Source organism: Pongo abelii, chromosome 6 (genome assembly GCF_028885655.2).
Source record: "Pongo abelii isolate AG06213 chromosome 6, NHGRI_mPonAbe1-v2.0_pri, whole genome shotgun sequence".
Lineage (NCBI taxonomy): Eukaryota > Metazoa > Chordata > Mammalia > Primates > Hominidae > Pongo > Pongo abelii.
In genome coordinates, this window is record NC_071991.2 from 45,044,488 (window position 1) to 45,064,266 (window position 19,779).

Genomic DNA, 19,779 nt, shown 5'->3' on the forward strand with positions numbered 1-19,779 from the left:
GTTATGTTACCCAGGCTGGTCTTGAACTCCTGGGCTCAAGTGATCCTCACACCCTGGACTCCCAAAGTGTTTGGCTTATAGAGATGTGAGACACTGTGTCTGCTTTATGTTAGATTTAGTTTGAGAAAAAGTTTTGCTGTTTGCAAACCTCAGAATACAGTCAGTAAACTTTGGTTCTAAAATCTCATAAAGATTTAAACGTAAGATTTATATAAAGATCCTATATTTACATCTAAAATATAAGATTTAAGATTTTATGAAGATTTAAATCTAAAATCTTATGAAGATGTAAAACATACCAGCAGTAGAGCACTGCTTTCACCCATCATGTGCCCTATAATAACTACTTTAATAAGCAGGCTAATTTTTTGTCAGCTTCTCTGCTAAATAATAACTATACATATATAAATACCCCACTATGGATTATTAAAGGCAATTTCAAGTATGACTTTTGCCTCCACACTTTCAGAAATAATACATATGCCTACCATAAAGTTTCCTTGTAGGTTAAGGCATTTGTAACATAAAAATGTAGGGTAAAAATACTACTACTATGAACTGGTTTTTCAACTACTAAAAAATGAATACTAAAAACTATACACTGATGCCCAATAAAACATATATTACTAGTGAATACTTTATGTGTAATATTGGCAAATACCCTTTACGAAGTTTACTCAAAAACCACTAAAGTAAATCATTATTCAACTCCACCAAACTTAAAAATATAGTTTCACGATTAGAGCAATAGTATGTAATTACTCAAATAGTCACATCTATAAAAAAATTTTCCAAGTTAGCGACATCAATCATGAATACAAAAAATTCGTTATTTAAATATGCGCACATACCTTTGTCCTTCTTGAAATCCAAAGCATCTTCTTTATCAGTCACTATTTCCTTCATATTGATAATACTCTGATGGGTAAGCTGCCGGAGAATTTTAATTTCTCGAATTGCTGTAATTGGAAAGCCTTCCTTTTCATTATCCAGACGTACTTTTTTTAAGGCTACCATTTCTCCTATTAAGGAATTTAATAAAATCAGGTTACCAGCTGACAAAAGCAGATGACATTTTTCTTAACTTTAAATGTATTTTAATTCAATTCTGTTCTTATTTCTCAAAAATACAACCACAAAGTATGTTTCAGTTTCTAATATACCAAATAATATTTATAGTTCAAAAAATTAAATCTGTCATTAAACAAATTATGGAATATTTACATAAACCAGGGGATACTATACAACCATTAGAAAGAATGAGGTAAGTCCAAATATATTATGCTCCCCATTTATATATTTAGTGAAAAAACTAAGATGCTTTTACATTCACTTGGGAAAAAATAAAAAGAAAACAGAAAGATGTTAGGCCAGGCATGGTAGCTCACACCTGTAATCCCAGCACTTTAGGAGGCTGAGGAAGGCAGATCACGAGGTCAGGAGTTCGAGACCAGCCTGGCCAACATAGTGAAACCCCAACTCTACTAAAAATACAAAAAATTAGCTGGGCGCCTGTAACCTCAGCTACTTGGGTGGCTGAGGCAGAAGAATCACTTGAACCCGGGAGGTGGAGGTTGCAGTGAGCCGAGATCACGCCACTGCACTCCAGCCCCGGCAACAGTGCAAGACTCCGTCTCAAAAAAAAAAAAAAAAAAAAAAAGATGCTGAAGACTGGGTATATCACACTGTCATTTTTATTTTTTTAAAGTGAACGAGGGAAAGACAAATATAGCCAATATGTTTATGTATGCATAAAATTTCTCTGAACAGAGGAGAAAAACTCTATCAGTGAAAAAAATACACTCAGACATATTACTTGCCCAAACCTGGCCAGTTACCTAGTAGTAAAACTGGAATTCAAAATCCAGTTACTTGTCTCAAAAATATATGTTCTTCCCCACTACACTAAATTGCCACATAATTTAGGTATGAGTCAGCTTTGTATCAGAAATGATCCAAATAGAAAATGAAATATACACACATACACAAAGTCTATTATAAGAAAAAATTCACTATAATAAAGGTTTGTTCATTCCACTTCCTTGGAGAAAAAAATGTTCTTACAAATTTTCTAAAAGAAGGAAGCATATTCTTTTAACCATTAAACTTATTCTATTAATTTTTATGGAATGCCTTCTATATTGCGTATGAGTCCTTGTTTTACTTAACAGTTTTAAAAGTTGTCATTTAATCTTTTTGGTAACACATCATTATAAATACCAATTATTACTCTATGCAGTAATTGCCCTCAGTAGTTTCTAACCGTTAAGGTCATCTCCCATATACTATATGGCCTCAAATAGCTGTGCTATTTTAATCTATTGGTTTCTTTCTTTGAGACAGTCTCATTCTGTGGCCCAGACTGGAGTGCAGTGGTGCAATCTCGGCTCACTGCAACCTCCACCTCCGGGGTTCAAGCAATTCTCCTGCCTCAGCCTCCCAAGTAGCTGGGATTATAGGTGCCCGCCACCACACCCGGCTAATTTTTGTGTTTTTATTTTATTATTTTCTGAGATGGGAGTCTTGCTCTGTCACTCACGCTGGAGTGCAGTGGTGTGATCTCAGCTCACTACAACCTCCACTCCCTGGGTTCAAGCCTCAGCCTCCTGAGTAGCTGGGTTTACAGGCATATGCCACTATGCCCGGCTAATTTTTGTGTCTTTGGTAGAGACAGGGTTTCTTCATGTTGGCCAGGCTGGTCTCGAACTCCTGGCCTTAGGTGATCTGCCTGTCTCAGCCTCCCAAAGTGCTAGGATTATAGGCATGAGCAATCACGCCCGGCCTATTGGTTTATTTCAATAAGCAGTTATGAGTAAAGAAAGATAAAATACTAGCTCTATGCATTATTAAGTAAAATACATAGCTTCTGACACAGCCACTTTTTGCTCTCCTGCGAAGCCTTTTAAAACTTTCTCTGAGTTCCTGATTATGTTCTGAAAGATTAAGCTGCTAAAACTGGCCTCCAAGGATAGTTACTGCAGGAAAAAAACTGAAGGCTAAATGAAAGTGTTGTGTAAGGCTTATGACAAAAAAAATTTACTACTAAGATTAATTCAGGTTAAGATACCTTTCCCTCTGATTAATAACAGTGTAAGAATTATTCACCACAAAAGAGGAAAGAAAAACTAAATCTTACCATACAGTATATCACAAATACTAAAGGAACACTTTTTAAAACATACACATATACAGACCCACTTACATGTACTCCTATCTTACAAAATGCATATATAGAATAAAATTAAAAAGATGAAACAAAAGCACAGTAAATTTGAATTTAATTTTTTGGAAAATTTCCGAAGCCAAACATCAGAAAAGAAACACAAACTAAGTACATTACGCAGGCCCAAAGATCCCCAGAACTTGGCATTCTTACCAGTGTCTTTATCCCTGGCTTTGTAAACTTGTCCGTAAGTACCTTCTCCAATAATTCCGATGATATCAAATTTATCCACGCAGCGTTTTCCCCAGTCAATATCTTTTTCTTTGATTTCACCATAGCGAGGCCCACATATTCTATCAAATATAGTTCTAAAGTTTTTATATACAATCAAGCAAACTGAATAAACTGTCTAATAACTCAATATCTACTCGCCACCCAATTGTATATTCTTTATTTTTCCCTACCCTTGCAGTATTTATCATCATCTATCCCAAACAAGTAACACTGATTTGGTATTGTAAGTTATCATAAAAACTGAGGTATCATTTCTACATACTGACTCTTCTTCTGTAGACAAGTATTTAAACCGAGAAAAAAAGTAGTAGAGCTTGTATGAAGGGTTTTCAGAAATAAAATATAATTTTTCAGTGAGTAGATGAAACCAACACTAGTAGAGTCAAAATTCTCTAACCAATCTCCAGAAAGTTTTATTTTGCATCCATTAACAATAATATATATAATCTACTTTTAAGAAACAAGAGTTTGATAAAGAATGTGAACAAAAATCTAACTATAAAACTTATTGACAAATTTAGACTTATGACTGGATGAAATCACCTGAAAAACATCAAAAAAAAAGATTTTTCAGTCTAAGAGAGTACAAAAGGTATTAATATAACCAACTCTCAGGAAGCCACGTTTAAGCAGATACAGATGGACAGGTAAGACAAAAATCTTACATTCTTCAGAAAGATACATAATTTTGTAGTATTTTAATATTATGGTAAATCACAGAAATTCAAGTAAAAGAATAAAACTACAGTGCTCAAGAAGAGAGTATTTTTTAGCTTTTTTATTTTATTTTATTTTTTTGAAACAGGGTCTTGCCTTGTTGCCCAGGCTGGAGTACAGTGGCACACGATCACAGCTCATTACAGCCTTGACCTCTTTGGCTCTGGTGATCCTCCTGCCTTAGCCTCCTGAGTAGCTGGGACCACAGGTATGCACCACCACACCCGGCATTTTTTTTTTTTTTTTTTTTTTTTTTGTAGAGATGGGGTCTCCCTATGTTGCTCAGGCTGGTATCAAACTCCTGGACTCAAGTGATTCTCCCACCTCGGCCTCCCAAAGTGCTGGGATTACAGGCATGAGCCACTGTGCCCGGCCGGTTTAGAAAATAACCTCAAATTCACACACTAGGCACTACCTCAACTGCAATTCTAAAATCAGAGCTAACTTAAAGTCTTCACTGTCCCTTGGTTAAGAACTTAAAAAAAAAAAAAAAAAAGCACCAGTGTTCCCCGCCTTTAACTGATTAACAGGTTTTAAGGGAAAGAGATCTCTTTAGGCACTTAGTTGAAGCTAATTTAGGATACAAATTTCAAACCTTCTTCTACTCCATCTCTTGCAAAGTGAAGAATATATTTGTTTATGGGAGAAAATGGAGCTAAAAGCAAAGGAAACAGCAGCTTGCCCATTACTGATTTTATTTGGGCTCACTAAATGCTGACTTCTACTCTGCCCAATTTCAGTGTTTCTGTGTTATTTCAATCTCTTAATAACAGAAAGTATCTTTAACATATACAATACCCCAGGAAATTAATACATTACAAATTACAAGAGAAAATTAAATTTGGTTTTATTAGTTATTGTGAATAGGAATGCAAGCAATTATGAATTTTTTCAAAACTCTAATAGAATTCATATATTTAAGTTGAAAGAATAAGTACATTTTTTATTTTAAACCTTAATTTAGTGTTTTATGAACTTCTGATGACTCAGAATCACTGCTGGTCAATTTAAGAGCAGGTAGAAAGCAAGCACATACTTAGGCCTCCTTTTACTATGTAACTGTGTTGCTGTTTTCTTTTCCTCTGGACTCTTTGAAAGATCATCTCCTCCTGGTAGCTCAGGGGGCAGCGGTAAATCAGCAAGAAGACATCGGAGTTTCTTTTCTACTTCTTTTTTAACTGCTTTTACTGAAATATTTCCTCGTAAGCTGAAAGTGAAAGAAGTCAGACAAATAAAACAAAAATTTTGTTGAGTAATAAAAATGTGCTTATGTTTTACATTTAAGTAGCAATAGTCATGAATATTCAACAATATTTCACATTATAAGACTACTGTCCGAGTTTCTTTCCAGCTAAAGTAGTACACTATACTCAACTGTATAATGCAAAATTTGGGGTAAAAATGATATAGAATTAGGTAAAAACCAAGGAAATCTGTATAAAGTAGGAACTTTAATGATAACTTCGTATCAATATTGATTCATTGTTAACAAATGTACCATACTGATGTAAGATACTAACAGTAAGGAAACTGGGTACAGGGTATTCAGGGTCCCTGTAGTATCTTCATAATTTTTCTATAAATGTAAGACTGTTATAAAGTTTATTTTTTAAAACGATACAGAATTAACTATAAAACTGTACATTAAAATTGAAAATCAACTAAACATGCTTTGCATAAAAACTCAGTTTTGCAAAGCATTTCTTTTTTTTTTTTTTTTTCTGAGATGGAGTCTCACTGTCACCCAAGGTGGAGTGCAGTGGCAGGATCCTGGCTCACTGCAACCTCCACCTCCTGGGTTCAAGCGATTCTCTTGTCTCAGTCTCCCAAATAGCTGGGATTACAGGTGCCCGCCACCACACCCAGCAAATTTTTGTATTTTTAATAGAGACGGGGTTTCACCATGTTGGCCAGGCTGGTCTTGAACTCCCAACCTCAAGTGATCCGCCCGCCTTGGCCTCACAACGCCCAGCTGCAAAGCATTTAGTTTGATTCTGGTAGAGACACAAAAGGTATTTTACTGTAAGAAATAAAAGAAAGCCATGATAATATTTATCTTGCCCATCTAAATAACCACAAGCAACAGCTAATTCAGCTTTGACCCTTTTCAAGGTTAATTAATTTTTCTAAATTGGACAATGATTGTTCTAATTTTTTTAAGATTCCAGGTTTCTAGAATCACAGCTGAAATTTAAACTCCGTTAGCTTTGTATTTTTTATGAATGCATAAAGTGCTCTGAGTTTTAAAGTATATCTTAACTTGGCAATTTATTTTAAATTTCCCTGATATGACAAAGTCTGTCATCTAATATAATGTGACACGTTGAAAGAGAATCTCATAATGATAATAAAATTTGGACTTCACATACTTTCATAGCAATTGAGTCCCATAATGAAAAAATTTATTGCAACTACACTGCTGTGATCAGAAATTACTGAAGATATTATTATCAATGTAAATAATTTAATTGTAATTATCCTCCTATTCGTGTTGAATAATAATACTGTAAAACAAATGAATCCTTTAATACCACTTGATAAAAACAACTTAATAATACCATCTGATAAAAATGACTTAATTATCATAGTAAATTTATGTCCTGTGCTACTCACTGGAAGGTTCTTTAACAGAGAAAAAACATGCTTTAAAAGAAATTGGCTTGTAGTTTTGTTTTGTTTCTTTAAGACACAGTCTTGCTCTGTCGCCCAGGCTGGAGTACAGTGGCATGATCCAGACGGAGTGCAACCTCTGTCTCCCGAGTTCAAGCAATTCTCCTGCCTCAGCCTCCTGAGTAGCTGGGACTACAGGCGCGTGCCACCATGCCCGGCTAATTTTTTTGTATTTCTAGTAGAGATGGGGTTTCACCATGTTGGCCAGGCTGGTCTTGTACTCCCGACCTCAGATGATCCACCTGCCTCGGCCTCCCAGAGAGCTGGGATTACAGGCGTGAGCCACCATGCCAGGCCTGCAGTTTTATTTTTAAAGTAATGTATTACACAGCCCACTTCTCAATTTTCCTCTCCCTCCATTCAGCAAATATTGATTGTGAGCTTCCATGTGCTAGGTATTTGTAAGGCACTGGAAATTTAACAACAAACACATTAAGCTACAGTTTCTTTCAAAAAAGCTTACAGTCTGGAAGACAGGTAGGAAGTAGGATAAAGTGTTACACAAACAGATTCCTAGAGTAATGTAGTAGCTAAAGGGTGGCTAAATCAGGTCTGAAATACAGTAAAGGCGTCTTTCTAGAAAAGGTATCACCTGAATGCCAACTGAAAATAGGCGTATTTAGAATAACTTATTTAGGAAACTATAGTCTCTAACTTGTAATGAGGTTTTAGTCAAGAGTTCTTATTGGAAGATTCAAATCAACATTTTTGAAAGCAAAAAACTTAAGTCTTAATTTCACTTATAATTTAAAATTTAAAAGACTATATTAAATGTCAGTATATTAATTATCAAATATTACTTTCCAAGAACAATGTTACAAAATTTAAAACATTTTTATTGAATATTTGCAATAATCAAATAGAAAACGTGCTTTTTAAAAACACTTCCATACACCCCAGCAACAAAAATAAAATGCCTTAAAAAGAAATACACACAAGCAACAGAAAAAAAACATTTGACTGAAGAAATAAAATTAGATCTGAACAAATGAAAAGAAACCATGTTTTAATATGGGAAACTAATATTATAAAGCTGTCTCCAAATTATGACTGTATTAGATTTAATAGAGTTCCAAAAAAAATTCAAGGAAGAGTTTTTTTTTTTAAATACAACTTGACAACCTGACTGATTATAAAATTTGTCTAAGAATAAAGGCAAAAGAACTGCCAAGAAATTTCTGAAAAAGAAAAATTAAGTGGGATTTGCCCTGTCAACCTATTCAGAGATCTAGAACTAGAAGCCAAACGCTGGTTGAAGTCAAAGGATATGTATTACTCAGTCTATCCAATGCTTTATAAAGAACTATGAATTGTAATTTTAAATCCAAAGATTTACATAATATTCAGGTTCTAGGCTTCCTCTTTTAAAAAAGCAAAAGTTCTAAGACAAGCTTAAATTCTTGTAGAGCAACACTGCTGTTGAGGCTCAACAGCAGAGCCATTTACGCATCACTAATTTACTCCATCCCCTTCATTTTTATATTACTGTCTGCCCCTAAAATAGAAATTTGAGTTTGGGAGCCAATATACCACGTATCTAAAGACACTACAACGGTAAGATACTGACAAATACAATATGTTAAAAGAAAAGAAAGTAGAGAAACAGATATATGTAAGAATTTTTATATATGGAAATTAGTGAGATGAATTATACAATAAACAGTACTGGTAACAACACTGGGTTGGGGGGAGTAAAGAATCAGAACACTTCTTTACACAATAACCCAAACCAAACTTCTATGAGATCTGACTTAACCTTTTTAAATTTTATAAACCTAGAAGTCTTAAAGGAAAGAGAATAATAGATTTGACTAGATAAAAATGGAAAACATTCATATAACCAAAAGCAAAACAAATGTCAAAAATAAGCAACAGACTCTGAGAAGCAAAGGTCAACATCCCTAACATAACAACTAAACATCAATTCGAAAAACGGAAACAACTTTAAGGAAAAGCCAGCACAGAATACAAGCAAGCAATTCACCAGAAAAATAATAAATAACCAATAAACGTTCAAGAAAATACCATACCTTATTATCAGAAAAATGCAAAATTAAATAATTACATATTTTAAAGACTTTCAAAATTGACACTATCCAAAACTGTTAAGGCAATTTCATACATCTGGGTGCATAAATTGTTATACAGCCTTCCTAAGACATAATGTGACAGTTTCTATCAAATTTATAATGTGTATACTTTGACATGTAACTATCCTATAAAAATTACCTGAATATACATAATATTAATATATAAGGAGAGTTTAATAGCAAATAATTATAAACCTGAGTATCCATTAATCAACAGAAGAACACGATACATCCATTCCGGTAATAAGAATATTGGGCCCATCTATACCAACATGGAAAGATCTCTAACACAGTAAATGAAAAAGCAAGTCAAGGAACATTATCCATGGTATGATTCTAATTTTAAAAAAAATAATAAAACAACTACATTCTGTGAAAACACAGATTACCAGCTATCTCATGATTTTGTGGGAAAACAGACTGTAATTTTGAGAATGAAGCAAAATTCAAAGTGAGCCTAACATACACCTTTAACTTGAAAGCAAGGAAACACGAAAAAACAAATGAGGTCATGTCAAAAGACTAAAGGAGTCAGCTTACAGGAGCTTCCACTGGCCAAATTTCGGACAATGTGAGGGTAAAAAAGAATAGTGGCTATTACTATTAGTAACACAGAAAATAAACAAAAACCCATGAGAGTAGAATGATTAAATGGGATATGGGGAAACATGTATTTACAAAACAAGGCCAGCTAATGTTAAAAGGAATGGCAGAATTAGAAAATAACCATTTTTAATTTGTGCAGCAGCAATGGAAAAAAAAATCACCATTTGCAGTCCCTACTACAGTAACTGAATTAGACAAATACCATTAATGGTTGCTAAATCATTAGGTGATAGGTTGTTGGGAAAAAGGATATTCAATCACTGCCAAAAATATTACCCTACAGCTCACTTCCAATTGCAAAGAAGAAAATGCACCCTCATACATGGAGAGACCTTAAAGTTGGTCATCACCTTAACCAAGTGATCACATCACTACTAGTAGAGTAAAACAATCTGATATTTTGGTCCTCCTGTAACAACAGCATAAAGTACATAAAATCACCTCTTAAATATTCTGGCTAAAAAACTGTATTCTTTATCTAAACAAAGCACAAGTAATTTCCAGATTATGGGAAATAAAGGGGTTAGAGAAGAACAAGTTAAATGATACCAAGAAGAAATAATCAGATAAATCCAAAGGTGAGACATTCTGTAAGATTACTGGCCTAGACTCTTCAAAAAGTCATGGGGCTGGGGACAGGGGGTGGGGGGGAGTACTGATTACTGATTATATATAGTGGATGATATTATTATTTATTTGTTAGATTAACTACTGTTGATTTCCTTGTTATCACAATGATACTGTGATCAAGCAGGAGACTGACCTTATTCTTGGGAGATGACTTAAGTATTTACGGTATAGTAAAAAGAAACATATACACAGCTGGGAGTGGTGGCTCATGCCTGTAATCCCAACATTTTGGGAGGCCGAGGCAGGAAGATCACAAGGCCAGGGGTTTGAGACCAGCCTGCCCAACACGGTGAAACTCCATCTCAACTAAAAATACAAAATTTAGCTAGGCATGGTGGTGTGCACCTGTAATCCCAGCTACTCCGGAAGCTGAGGCAGGGGAATTGCTTGAACCCAGGAGGCGGAGGTTGCAGTGAGCCTAGATGGCGCCACTGCATTCCAGCCTGGGCAACACGGCAAGACTTCATCTCAGGGAGAGGTGTATACACACAAACACACACACACACACACACACACCCTCATTAGTTCTCTTAAACAACTAGAGATGGAACGTGTGTGCGTGTGTGTGTGTGTGTGTATAATTTTTTCCTTTTTTTGAGACAGGGTCTCACTCTGTCACCCAGGCAGGAGTGCAGTGGTGCAATCACAGCTCACTGCATCCTCGACCTCTTGGGCTCAGGTGATGCTCCCACCTCAGCCTCCCAAGTAGCTGGGACTACAGGCCTGCACCACCACAGCCGGCTAATTTTTGTATTTTTTGAAGAGATGGGGTTTCACCATGTTGCCGAGGCTCCTCTCAAACTCCTGGGTTCAGCCATCTGCCCACCTTGGCTCCCCAAAGTGCTAATTACACTTTGAGATTACAACTGTGGGCCACCACACCCACTGAGACGGAGCATATAAAACAAAATGTTAACATTTCGTGAATCTAGATGGATAACTTCCAACCAGTAGTTCCAGTAGTTACACAGATGCTAACTGTATTATTATTTCAATTTTTCTAAGTGCTTGAATACTTTAAAAATAAAGAATTTATGAGGGAAGGGGAGAATTTACTTGGACATATAATAAAACAGCAAAAACAAGTGGAGTAGAGGTTTGCAAAATCAAGAGGCCATCCAAAACACACACACACACACACACACACACACACACACACACACACACACACACACACTTTTGCTAACGTATTTGTGGATACAACAGTGAAAGTCAACCAGGAATACAGATACAGGCATGCTCAAAGAAAGCAAAGATCAAAAGCTTTCCTTAAGATACAGCAATGAGATTATGCAGACCATTACTCACTCTTCTTTACTAAAGTGATCTTTACATTTACAATGAGTAACAAGTAAATAAAGATACCTCCCATATTCGGGTTTCCTAAAGTATGTTGTAACAGAAAAGACTGTTTCTTTACCTCAAGAGAAATAGTTTATAAACCACTTTAATAGCTGTTCAGCAAAAAACAAAAAGTATACAATGGTTACTAAAAAGAAACTTGTAAACAAAATTACCAAGAGCATTACTTTCAGATACATGAAAAAAATGGCCTGGGGGTGGTCCCCCTTCATTGTAAAAGGGGATGGAAAACCAACCAACAGTTTCTCTTTTACAAAAACCAATCCTTTTCAAATGAAGCACTAGGTCAATTCATTACACACCACATCTACATGTTACACATATAATGGTTTATATATTATACAATGTAAATCATATTTTGTAATTTTTACTTTTTTTCAATAATCTAAAGCAGTTTTAAATATCTGTAATATTTCCAGCAGTGCTGATTTACACTATGACTAATTACAATAACTGAGACGCATAACACTTTACAGCTTGCAAAATTCAGTCCATCAACTAATTTAATCTTTACAACTAATCTGTGAGGTTAAACTGTAAATATTTTCACCCATGAATAGAACTATGGACTGAGGCACAGAAAGATTAAGTCATGAGAGTAGTAAGAGGTACAACTGTCACTAAAAACTAAGCTTTCTACTACAGCCCACTAACAAATGTTATTGTACTTCTAACAGTATTATAAATAGTAAATATAAAATAAGTCTCCTGTGCCATCCATTCCCTTCAGCGCCCATTTACTTCCAAAAGTAATCACTTGTAACCATTTCTTTTTACAACACATTTTTATTTAATCACCTAAAAACTTTTATAAAAAGTAAAACAATATCAAGTCTCTTCCTCATATGTAGTTAGTACATACATTTCGGTAAATTATAGACATCAAAATAAGGAAAGTTCCATTGGTGATGAATTAATCTTTGGCCACACAGACATGTAGTAGAAGTGCTCATGAATCTTTAGAAACTTCCGTATCCATTAAACATACAAACACATTCAAAGAAAGAAGAGACAACAAAAAGCGGAAAAAGCAGAGGAGACAGAAAAGGTGGATCAAAAAAAAAAAAAGTAATGAACAAGAACTAAATGTGCCACCAACTAATTAAAGACAGATGCATAAAGAATATCCTCATTAAGCACTCACATGTATACGTAAGAGTTCTTGAAAATAACCTAGTAAAAATTTACTCCTAAAGCATATATGAAGAATAAAGTAGGTCGGGCGCGGCTCACGCCTGTAATCCCAACACTTTGGGAGGCCAAGGCAGGTGGATCGTGAGGTCAGGAAATCGAGACCATCCTGGCTAACACGGTGAAACCCCCTGTCTCTACTAAAAATACAAAAAATTAGCCGGGCTTGGTGGCGGGCGCCTATAGTCCCACCTACTCGGGAGGCTGAGGCAGGAGAACGGCATGAACCCGGGAGGCGGAGCTTGCAGTGAGCCGAGACAGAGCCACTGCACTCCAGCCTGGGCGAAAGAGCAAGACTCCGTCCCGTCTCAAAAAAAAAAAAAAAAAAAAAAAAAGGATAAAGTAGAGAAACAGCAGTCTTAATGAAACATGGATTCTCAGTAACTGGTTACTCTCTAATGACGTAATTCAATTCCACACTCAAGCCTCACAATTACAAATCACTACTGTTATGAACCTTCAGCATTCCCTGAGAACAGTCAAACCTGCAAATACAACAATTACAGTAGTATAATTAAATAACACCCGATTAAATTGGATGGGGTCTCCCAACATTTTGATTATTTTTAAAAAGGCCCCTCAAAGGGCATGAAACTCAAGAATTATTATTTCACTTCTGTTTGTGTTAAATTATAAAATTTTCATAATGCCAAAGTAAGCACTCGTCCACATGGCATTTTTATCCATCTGACTTCAAAATCTATAAAAAAAAAAAAAAGTCAGCTAGGAAAACTACTCATATAGTTGCTTTTTAATGGGGAGTGGGAGGGGGTGGAAGCTCTAATTTCTTTATAAAAATAAAAACAGCTAGGTGGTGTAACAGTCAGATAAACCACACAAGTCTAATTCTTCTACACTAGGATACAAAAAAGAAACAATCTTAGCTGTATTTTTACTGCCTCTTAAGAATATGTTTCTCAATAAAAAATAAGCCATACTCTCAATGTTCATAATAGAAATTTTTAAACATCTTAAAGGAAAGCATAATCACATTATGAATTTTCTTTTCTTTTTTTTTTTTTTTTTGTGAGACACAGTCTTACCGTGTCACCCAGGCTGGAGTGCAGTGGCGCGATCTCGCCTCACTGCAACCTCCACCTCCCAGGTTCAAGTGACTCTCCTGCCTCAGCCTCCCTAGTAGCTGGGATTACAGGCACCCGCTACTGCGCCCGGCTAAGTTTTTTGTATTTTTAGTAGAGACGGGGTTTCAACATGTTGGCCAGGCTGGTCTTGAACTCCTGACCTCAGGTGATCCACCCGCCTCAGCCTCCCAAAGTGCTGGGATTACAGGCTTGAGCCACCTGGCCACATTATGAGTTTTCTATAATATAATGTGATTAATCCCAACTGTAAGACAGGCTAAAAAAATTCTTTTTTAATTAAAAAAGTTAAGAAAAGACTAAACTAAAAAGTGATAATAAAATCACTGACAGTGATAAATTTACAAGGCCACTGAAGAAACTTAGAAATAAATGAGACAAATGCTTGTGAGATGTATATTAACCAGGGCCGACTAATTCATAAAATATCCTGTCTCTGATTACATCATCAAGGAAAACTAAACCAAAGAGAATACTGGCATTTCTAATACCCAAAATCATATTGAAATATTCATTGTATCCCAAGGCAATGGCAATTTTTCCCTGAATGTCTTAGTATAAACTTTAATTTTGCCATCTTGTATGCAATGTGCTTCATTTTAAGATGCATATAATAAAGAAAATTCATTCACTTGTAGTCTTTTTCACTAAAGTTGTTTCGAGGGGGTTAGGGGAGGTCAAATCATTTCTCACTTCAGACTTACATTTTTTCTTTGAACAGTTATTGACAAATACTTTTTGCACTTACCTATCAGCTTCTTTATCTTCAGGCAGCATGGGAGGCAAAGGTAACGGTGGTAATGTAGAGGTCACTAAAGCTACATGTTGCTCCTTCTCCTTGGCTCCTATGCTTGGTGTAAGTGGTTTGGTTTTCTCTTTAAGAGATACTGGTTCCTCCTTTGTAGCAGCAGATTTACTCTCCTTTCCAACTATGACTGCTTTCTTGGTGGCTTTATCTACAATCAAATTATTTTCCACCTTTGTTACCTGAAGAGGTGGCTTTGTTTTTGCTTTGTCATTTTTTAAAGTTCCACCACTTGATGGAGAAGGTGCATGTTCAATTTTAATTTTCTTCACATCCTTCACATGGTTTGTTTGTGATGCACTGGCACTGGTTTCTGTGTTCCCCTTGGTAGGTGTAGAAGTGTTTGAAGCTTTTGCAGCCTTGGCAGCAGCCTCAGCAGCCTTAGTTGCTTCTGCAGCTTTCGCTGCTTCTGCGGCTCTTGCTGCCTCTGCTGCTCGTGCTTTTTTATTCTTGTTCAATTCAGCTGCCAGGCTACTCTTCAGAGTTAGTGTGCTAGGAGAAATACTAGAATGACGACTTCTGGATCTAGACAATCTGTGCCTGCTACGAGATCTTGAATGCCTAGATGAATACGGGCTTCTGCTTCGGGATTTTCCAGACCGTCTGGTGAGAAATAATTAAGATTTAGTCAGTAATTGAGAAAGGTTCAGTTTGGAATTTACAAAGACAGTGCTAACTCGAGTTTATGAAATAAAACAGAAATTTACTTAATTTCAAAGTTACATTTTTGAAGTTTTGAAAAATAAAAAGTTCTTTAAAGTGGAGTATTATTTGGTGATCATAGTTTTCTTCAAAATGGATTGCCCTGATCGTCACTCTGGTCTACAAATGTAAAAATTAGGAGGAAAAATGTGACAAGGCATCACTGCTGTCTCAGAAAAAAGAAGTAGGCAATAAGGCTACATCAATGGTAGTAGTAGCAGCAGGGTAAAGTCTGACAAATCTTTTACCAGGAGACAGGTGCCACATCTCAAAAGTACCTTCCTCAACTATAAGTTCAGAAGTAAGCAGTGCTCTGTCTGTGGCAAGAGTGAAAAAGACAAGACTTACTACTGGGCAGTAAGTAGAGTCTCTTAGAGTTCATTTCAGAAAGACAGTTTTAAGAAAATTTACAGCCAGGCGTGATGGCTCACGCCTGTAATCACAGCACTTTGGGAGGCCAAGGCGGGCGGATCACGAGGTCAGGAGTTCGAGACCAGCCTGGCCAACATAGTGAATGAAACCCCGTCTCTAGTAAAACTACAAAAATTAGCCCGGCATGGTGGCACACGCCTGTAGTCCCAGCCACTCAGGAGGCTAGGGCAGGAGAATTACTTGAACCTGGGAGGCAGAGGGCTACAGAGCAAGACTCCGTCTCAAAAAAATTAAAAATTACATTCACACACATAAACTAAAATAGACATGAGCATAATCACTTTACTCAGGTAAACACACATATACAAGATAATAGCTTATGAGCTACATAATTTCACACAGAAAATGCAACAAAGTAAAAACTATCCAATCACTCTTAATCTGAGGCTCTGATACTTTTCAAAATGAATTAGAGTAAAAAAGTTAATATACATATCATTTAAGTCTTCAAAGTACTTGACAACTATTATTTTACCATAATATTAAACATTTACTAGTTAAGTATTATTACTCCAATTTCTCAGAAAGGAAAAGCACAGAGAGACAAAGTAAAAATAACTCCCACAAAGAACTATGCCACAAATAGTAGTATAGTCTGAACTAGGACTTAGGTTTTCAGGCTCCTGGCTCCATAAAACAATGACAAACTAAATCTTGGAAACTACTTGATAATAATGAGGCCATTCACTTCTCAAAAATTATTGGAAAACATATATTTAAAAGTATAGTGGCAACCAAAGTTCCCACAAAACAAATTTAACACAGTACCAAGTGAAAGGAAGCTGAGCTTTTCAAATCCATGCATTACCAAGACTTTTAAAATATACTCACAAGACAAAGACACTATGATAGTACTTTCACATTATCTCATTTAATGCCCTCATCAACCCAGTAAAGTATGCATAGTTAACAGATAAGAAATTGGGTAAAATATTACGTTACCTGAAGTCAACACCTGAACTCATTAGTAGTTGTGTTGCTTATTATCTTACTACAACTGCTCTATCTCCCAATACCTTTCTGGCCTACTTGGTGCCCAATGATGCTGACCCCAACAGATATGCCTTCTGAGTTCCAGGGCTGTCCTGCCACTGACAGAAGAAGGCAGAGAAAGGCTGGATTATTTCTTCCTAGCTCCCTCCCTCCTCATGGCCACATTTTCTGGAAGAAGCTGCGTCCCTCCACCACCATGGTTGCTGTGAGGCACCCTCTTCACAGCTCTCACGACGCTCCAATAGCACTATATTTTTCCTGGCCCTTTGGGCTTCCCTGTTGCTAGTAAAAACATGCCTTACAGGTTCCCTTAATCCAGGGCACCTCTGTAGTCCCTGCATTAAAGTCTCTTAGAAGATCTGAGTTGGATTCTATTTTTATCTAGAACGCAGGTCTTAAACTCAGCATTTTTTTTTTAACTCTAAAGTAGGCAGGTTAACACATTAACACACTGCCAAGGAGCTAGCTGGCGAGAATGTAGAGAAAAGGGAACCCTTGTACACTGTTGATGGGAGTGTAAATTAGTATAACCACTGTGAAGAACAGTTTGGAGGTTCCTCAAAAAGCTAAAAATAGAGCTATCTTATAATTCGGCAATCCCACTCCTAGGTACATACCCCGAAGAAAGGAAATCAATAATACTAAAGAGATATCTGCACTCCCATGTTTACTGCAGCACTATTCACATCAGCCAAGATTTGGAAGTAACCTAAGTGTCCATCAACAGACGAATGGATAAAGAAAATGTGGTACATATAAACAATCTAGTACTATTCAGCCATAAAAAGAAAATGAGATCCCGTCACTTGCAACAGCATGGATGGAACTAGAGGTCACCATGTTACGTGAAATAAGTAAGGCACAGAAAGGCAAACTACATGTTCTCACTTACTTGTGGGAGCTAAAAATTAAAACAATTCAACTCATGGAGATAGAGAGTAGGACAGTTACCAGAGGCTGGAGGGGTAGTGACATGGTGGAGGGTTAGCGGAGGGTTAATGGGCACAAAAAATACAAAGAATGAAGGTGACCTACTATTTGCTAGCACAATAGGCTGACTACAGTCACATTTTTTTTCTTTTTTTTTTTTTAGTCAGAGTCTCGCTCCAGCCCTGGCTGAAGTGCAGTGGTGCAATCTCAGCTCATTGCAGCCTTTGCCGCCCGGGTTCAAGCGATTATCCTGCCTCCTGGGTTCAAGCAATTCTCCTGCCTCAGCCTCCTGATAGCTGATACTACAGGCATGCCCGCACCATGCCTGGCTAGTATTTGTATTTTTAGTAGAGACGGGGTTTCACCATGTTAGCCAGGCTGGTCTCGAACTCCTGACCTCAGGTGATCTGCCTGCCTCGGCCTCCCAAAGTGCTGGGATTACAGGTGTGAACCACCACACCTGGCCAACAGTCAAAAATAATTTAAGTATACATTTACAAAAAACCATAAGAGGATAGTTGGATTGTTTGTAACACAAAGGATAAATGCTTGTAACACAAAGGATAAAGGGATGCCCCATTTACCCTGATGTGACTAATATGCATGCATGCCTGTATCAAAATATCTCATGTAACCCATGAATATATACATCTACTATGTACCCACAAAATTTTTTTAAATTTTTATTTCGCGAAATTTTTTTAATTCAAAAAAATAATAAATAGGCAGAGAATTTTTTTTTTTTTTTTGAAACAGGGTCTCACTGTCACCCAGGCTGGAGTGCAGAGATACTACCCATAGCTCACTGCAGCCTCAACTTCTTGGGCTAAAGCAATCCTCCACCTCAGCTTCCTGAGTAGCTGGGACAACAGGTGTGCGCCACCATGCCCAGCTAACTTTGTAGAGACAGGGTCTGACTCTGCTGCCCAAGTTGGTCTCGAACTCCTAGGCTCCAGGGATCCTCCTGCCTTGGCATCGCAAAGTGCTGGGATTACAGGCATGAGCCACCGTGCCTGGACACTGAAAATTTCCGTTCTTAGTTGACATTAATACAGTGTGGAGGGAAGTGTTTAGAAACATTCTAATTCTAGGATAAACACAAAATGATGATTAGGTTTAGGATAAACTCAAACACAAATTCAACATCTACCTCCCTCTTTCAAAAACAAGTATGTGCTGAGGGTCAACTAAGGTTCAGTATTGAGGAAGCATTTCATAAAAACCCATACTTTAATATCAATAAGCTTATAATTATACATAGAAATGAGAGGAAATGTTTGGCTAAATATGAAGTGATTGTAAGCTGGTTGTGAAATAACTTGGTTAACTTTAATATAGGAACCAAAAGTTTCACAACATGAAATACTCAGCCACATTTTTAATTTCCTCTCCCTTCAGATTTTGTTGGAGCTCCAAACAAGTCTGATATACTTCATGTTTCTATCCCCTGATCAGATACTGACAAGTGGCAGAAAGGTAAGCAGCAGAAGAAAGCAAAGAGACTGTCATCTCATCAAAGGTAACAGCACAGAAGGTTTGGAAAGCAAACCTTCTTTTCTTAAATCAACTTTTCCTACACTGGCAAGATTCTGGTCATCAATTTCATTCAGACACGTAAACTATATTTAATAGAAATTTACAATCAGTGAATCTTATCTAAGAAAAGAGATACAAAGATAATAGCTAAAATCCCAACACAATTCTTCTGAACTATTAATCTCTTTTAGACAGAATCTGAATAACAGAAATAAAGACTCAGAAAACTTTTGTTCTATAAAAAGATATTTTGGGGCCAGGCGCGGTGGCTCACACCTATAATCCCAACACTTTGGGAGGCTGAGGTGGGTGGATCATGAGGTCAGGAGATCAAGACCATCCTGGCTAACATGGTGAAACCCCATCTCTACTAAAAAAAAAAAAATACAAAAAAATTAGCCAGGCGTAGTGGTGGGCGCCTGTGGTCCCAGCTACTTGGGAGGCTGAAGCAGGAGAATGGCATGAACCCGGGAGGCAGAGCTTGCAGTGAGCCGAGATTGTGCCACTGCACTCCAGCCTGGGTGACAGAGCAAGACTCCGTCTCAAAAAAAAAAAGAT

The 19,779-nt window shown here is 36.7% G+C and overlaps 1 protein-coding gene across 2 annotated transcripts in view; it reads right to left on the reverse strand.

Moving 5' to 3' along the window:
- CDK13 (cyclin dependent kinase 13) overlaps positions 1–19,779 on the reverse strand; it is a 145,259-nt gene that overhangs the window by 94,142 nt on the left and 31,338 nt on the right. For both annotated transcript variants that reach the window (XM_024249824.3, XM_024249823.3), the window contains exons 2-5: positions 14,572–15,231; positions 5,211–5,381; positions 3,377–3,516; positions 852–1,022 (exon numbers count right to left, since the gene is read on the reverse strand). In XM_024249824.3, coding sequence (XP_024105592.1) covers positions 852–1,022; positions 3,377–3,516; positions 5,211–5,381; positions 14,572–15,231 — 1,142 coding nt within the window. The remainder of the gene's footprint in view (positions 1–851; positions 1,023–3,376; positions 3,517–5,210; positions 5,382–14,571; positions 15,232–19,779) is intronic.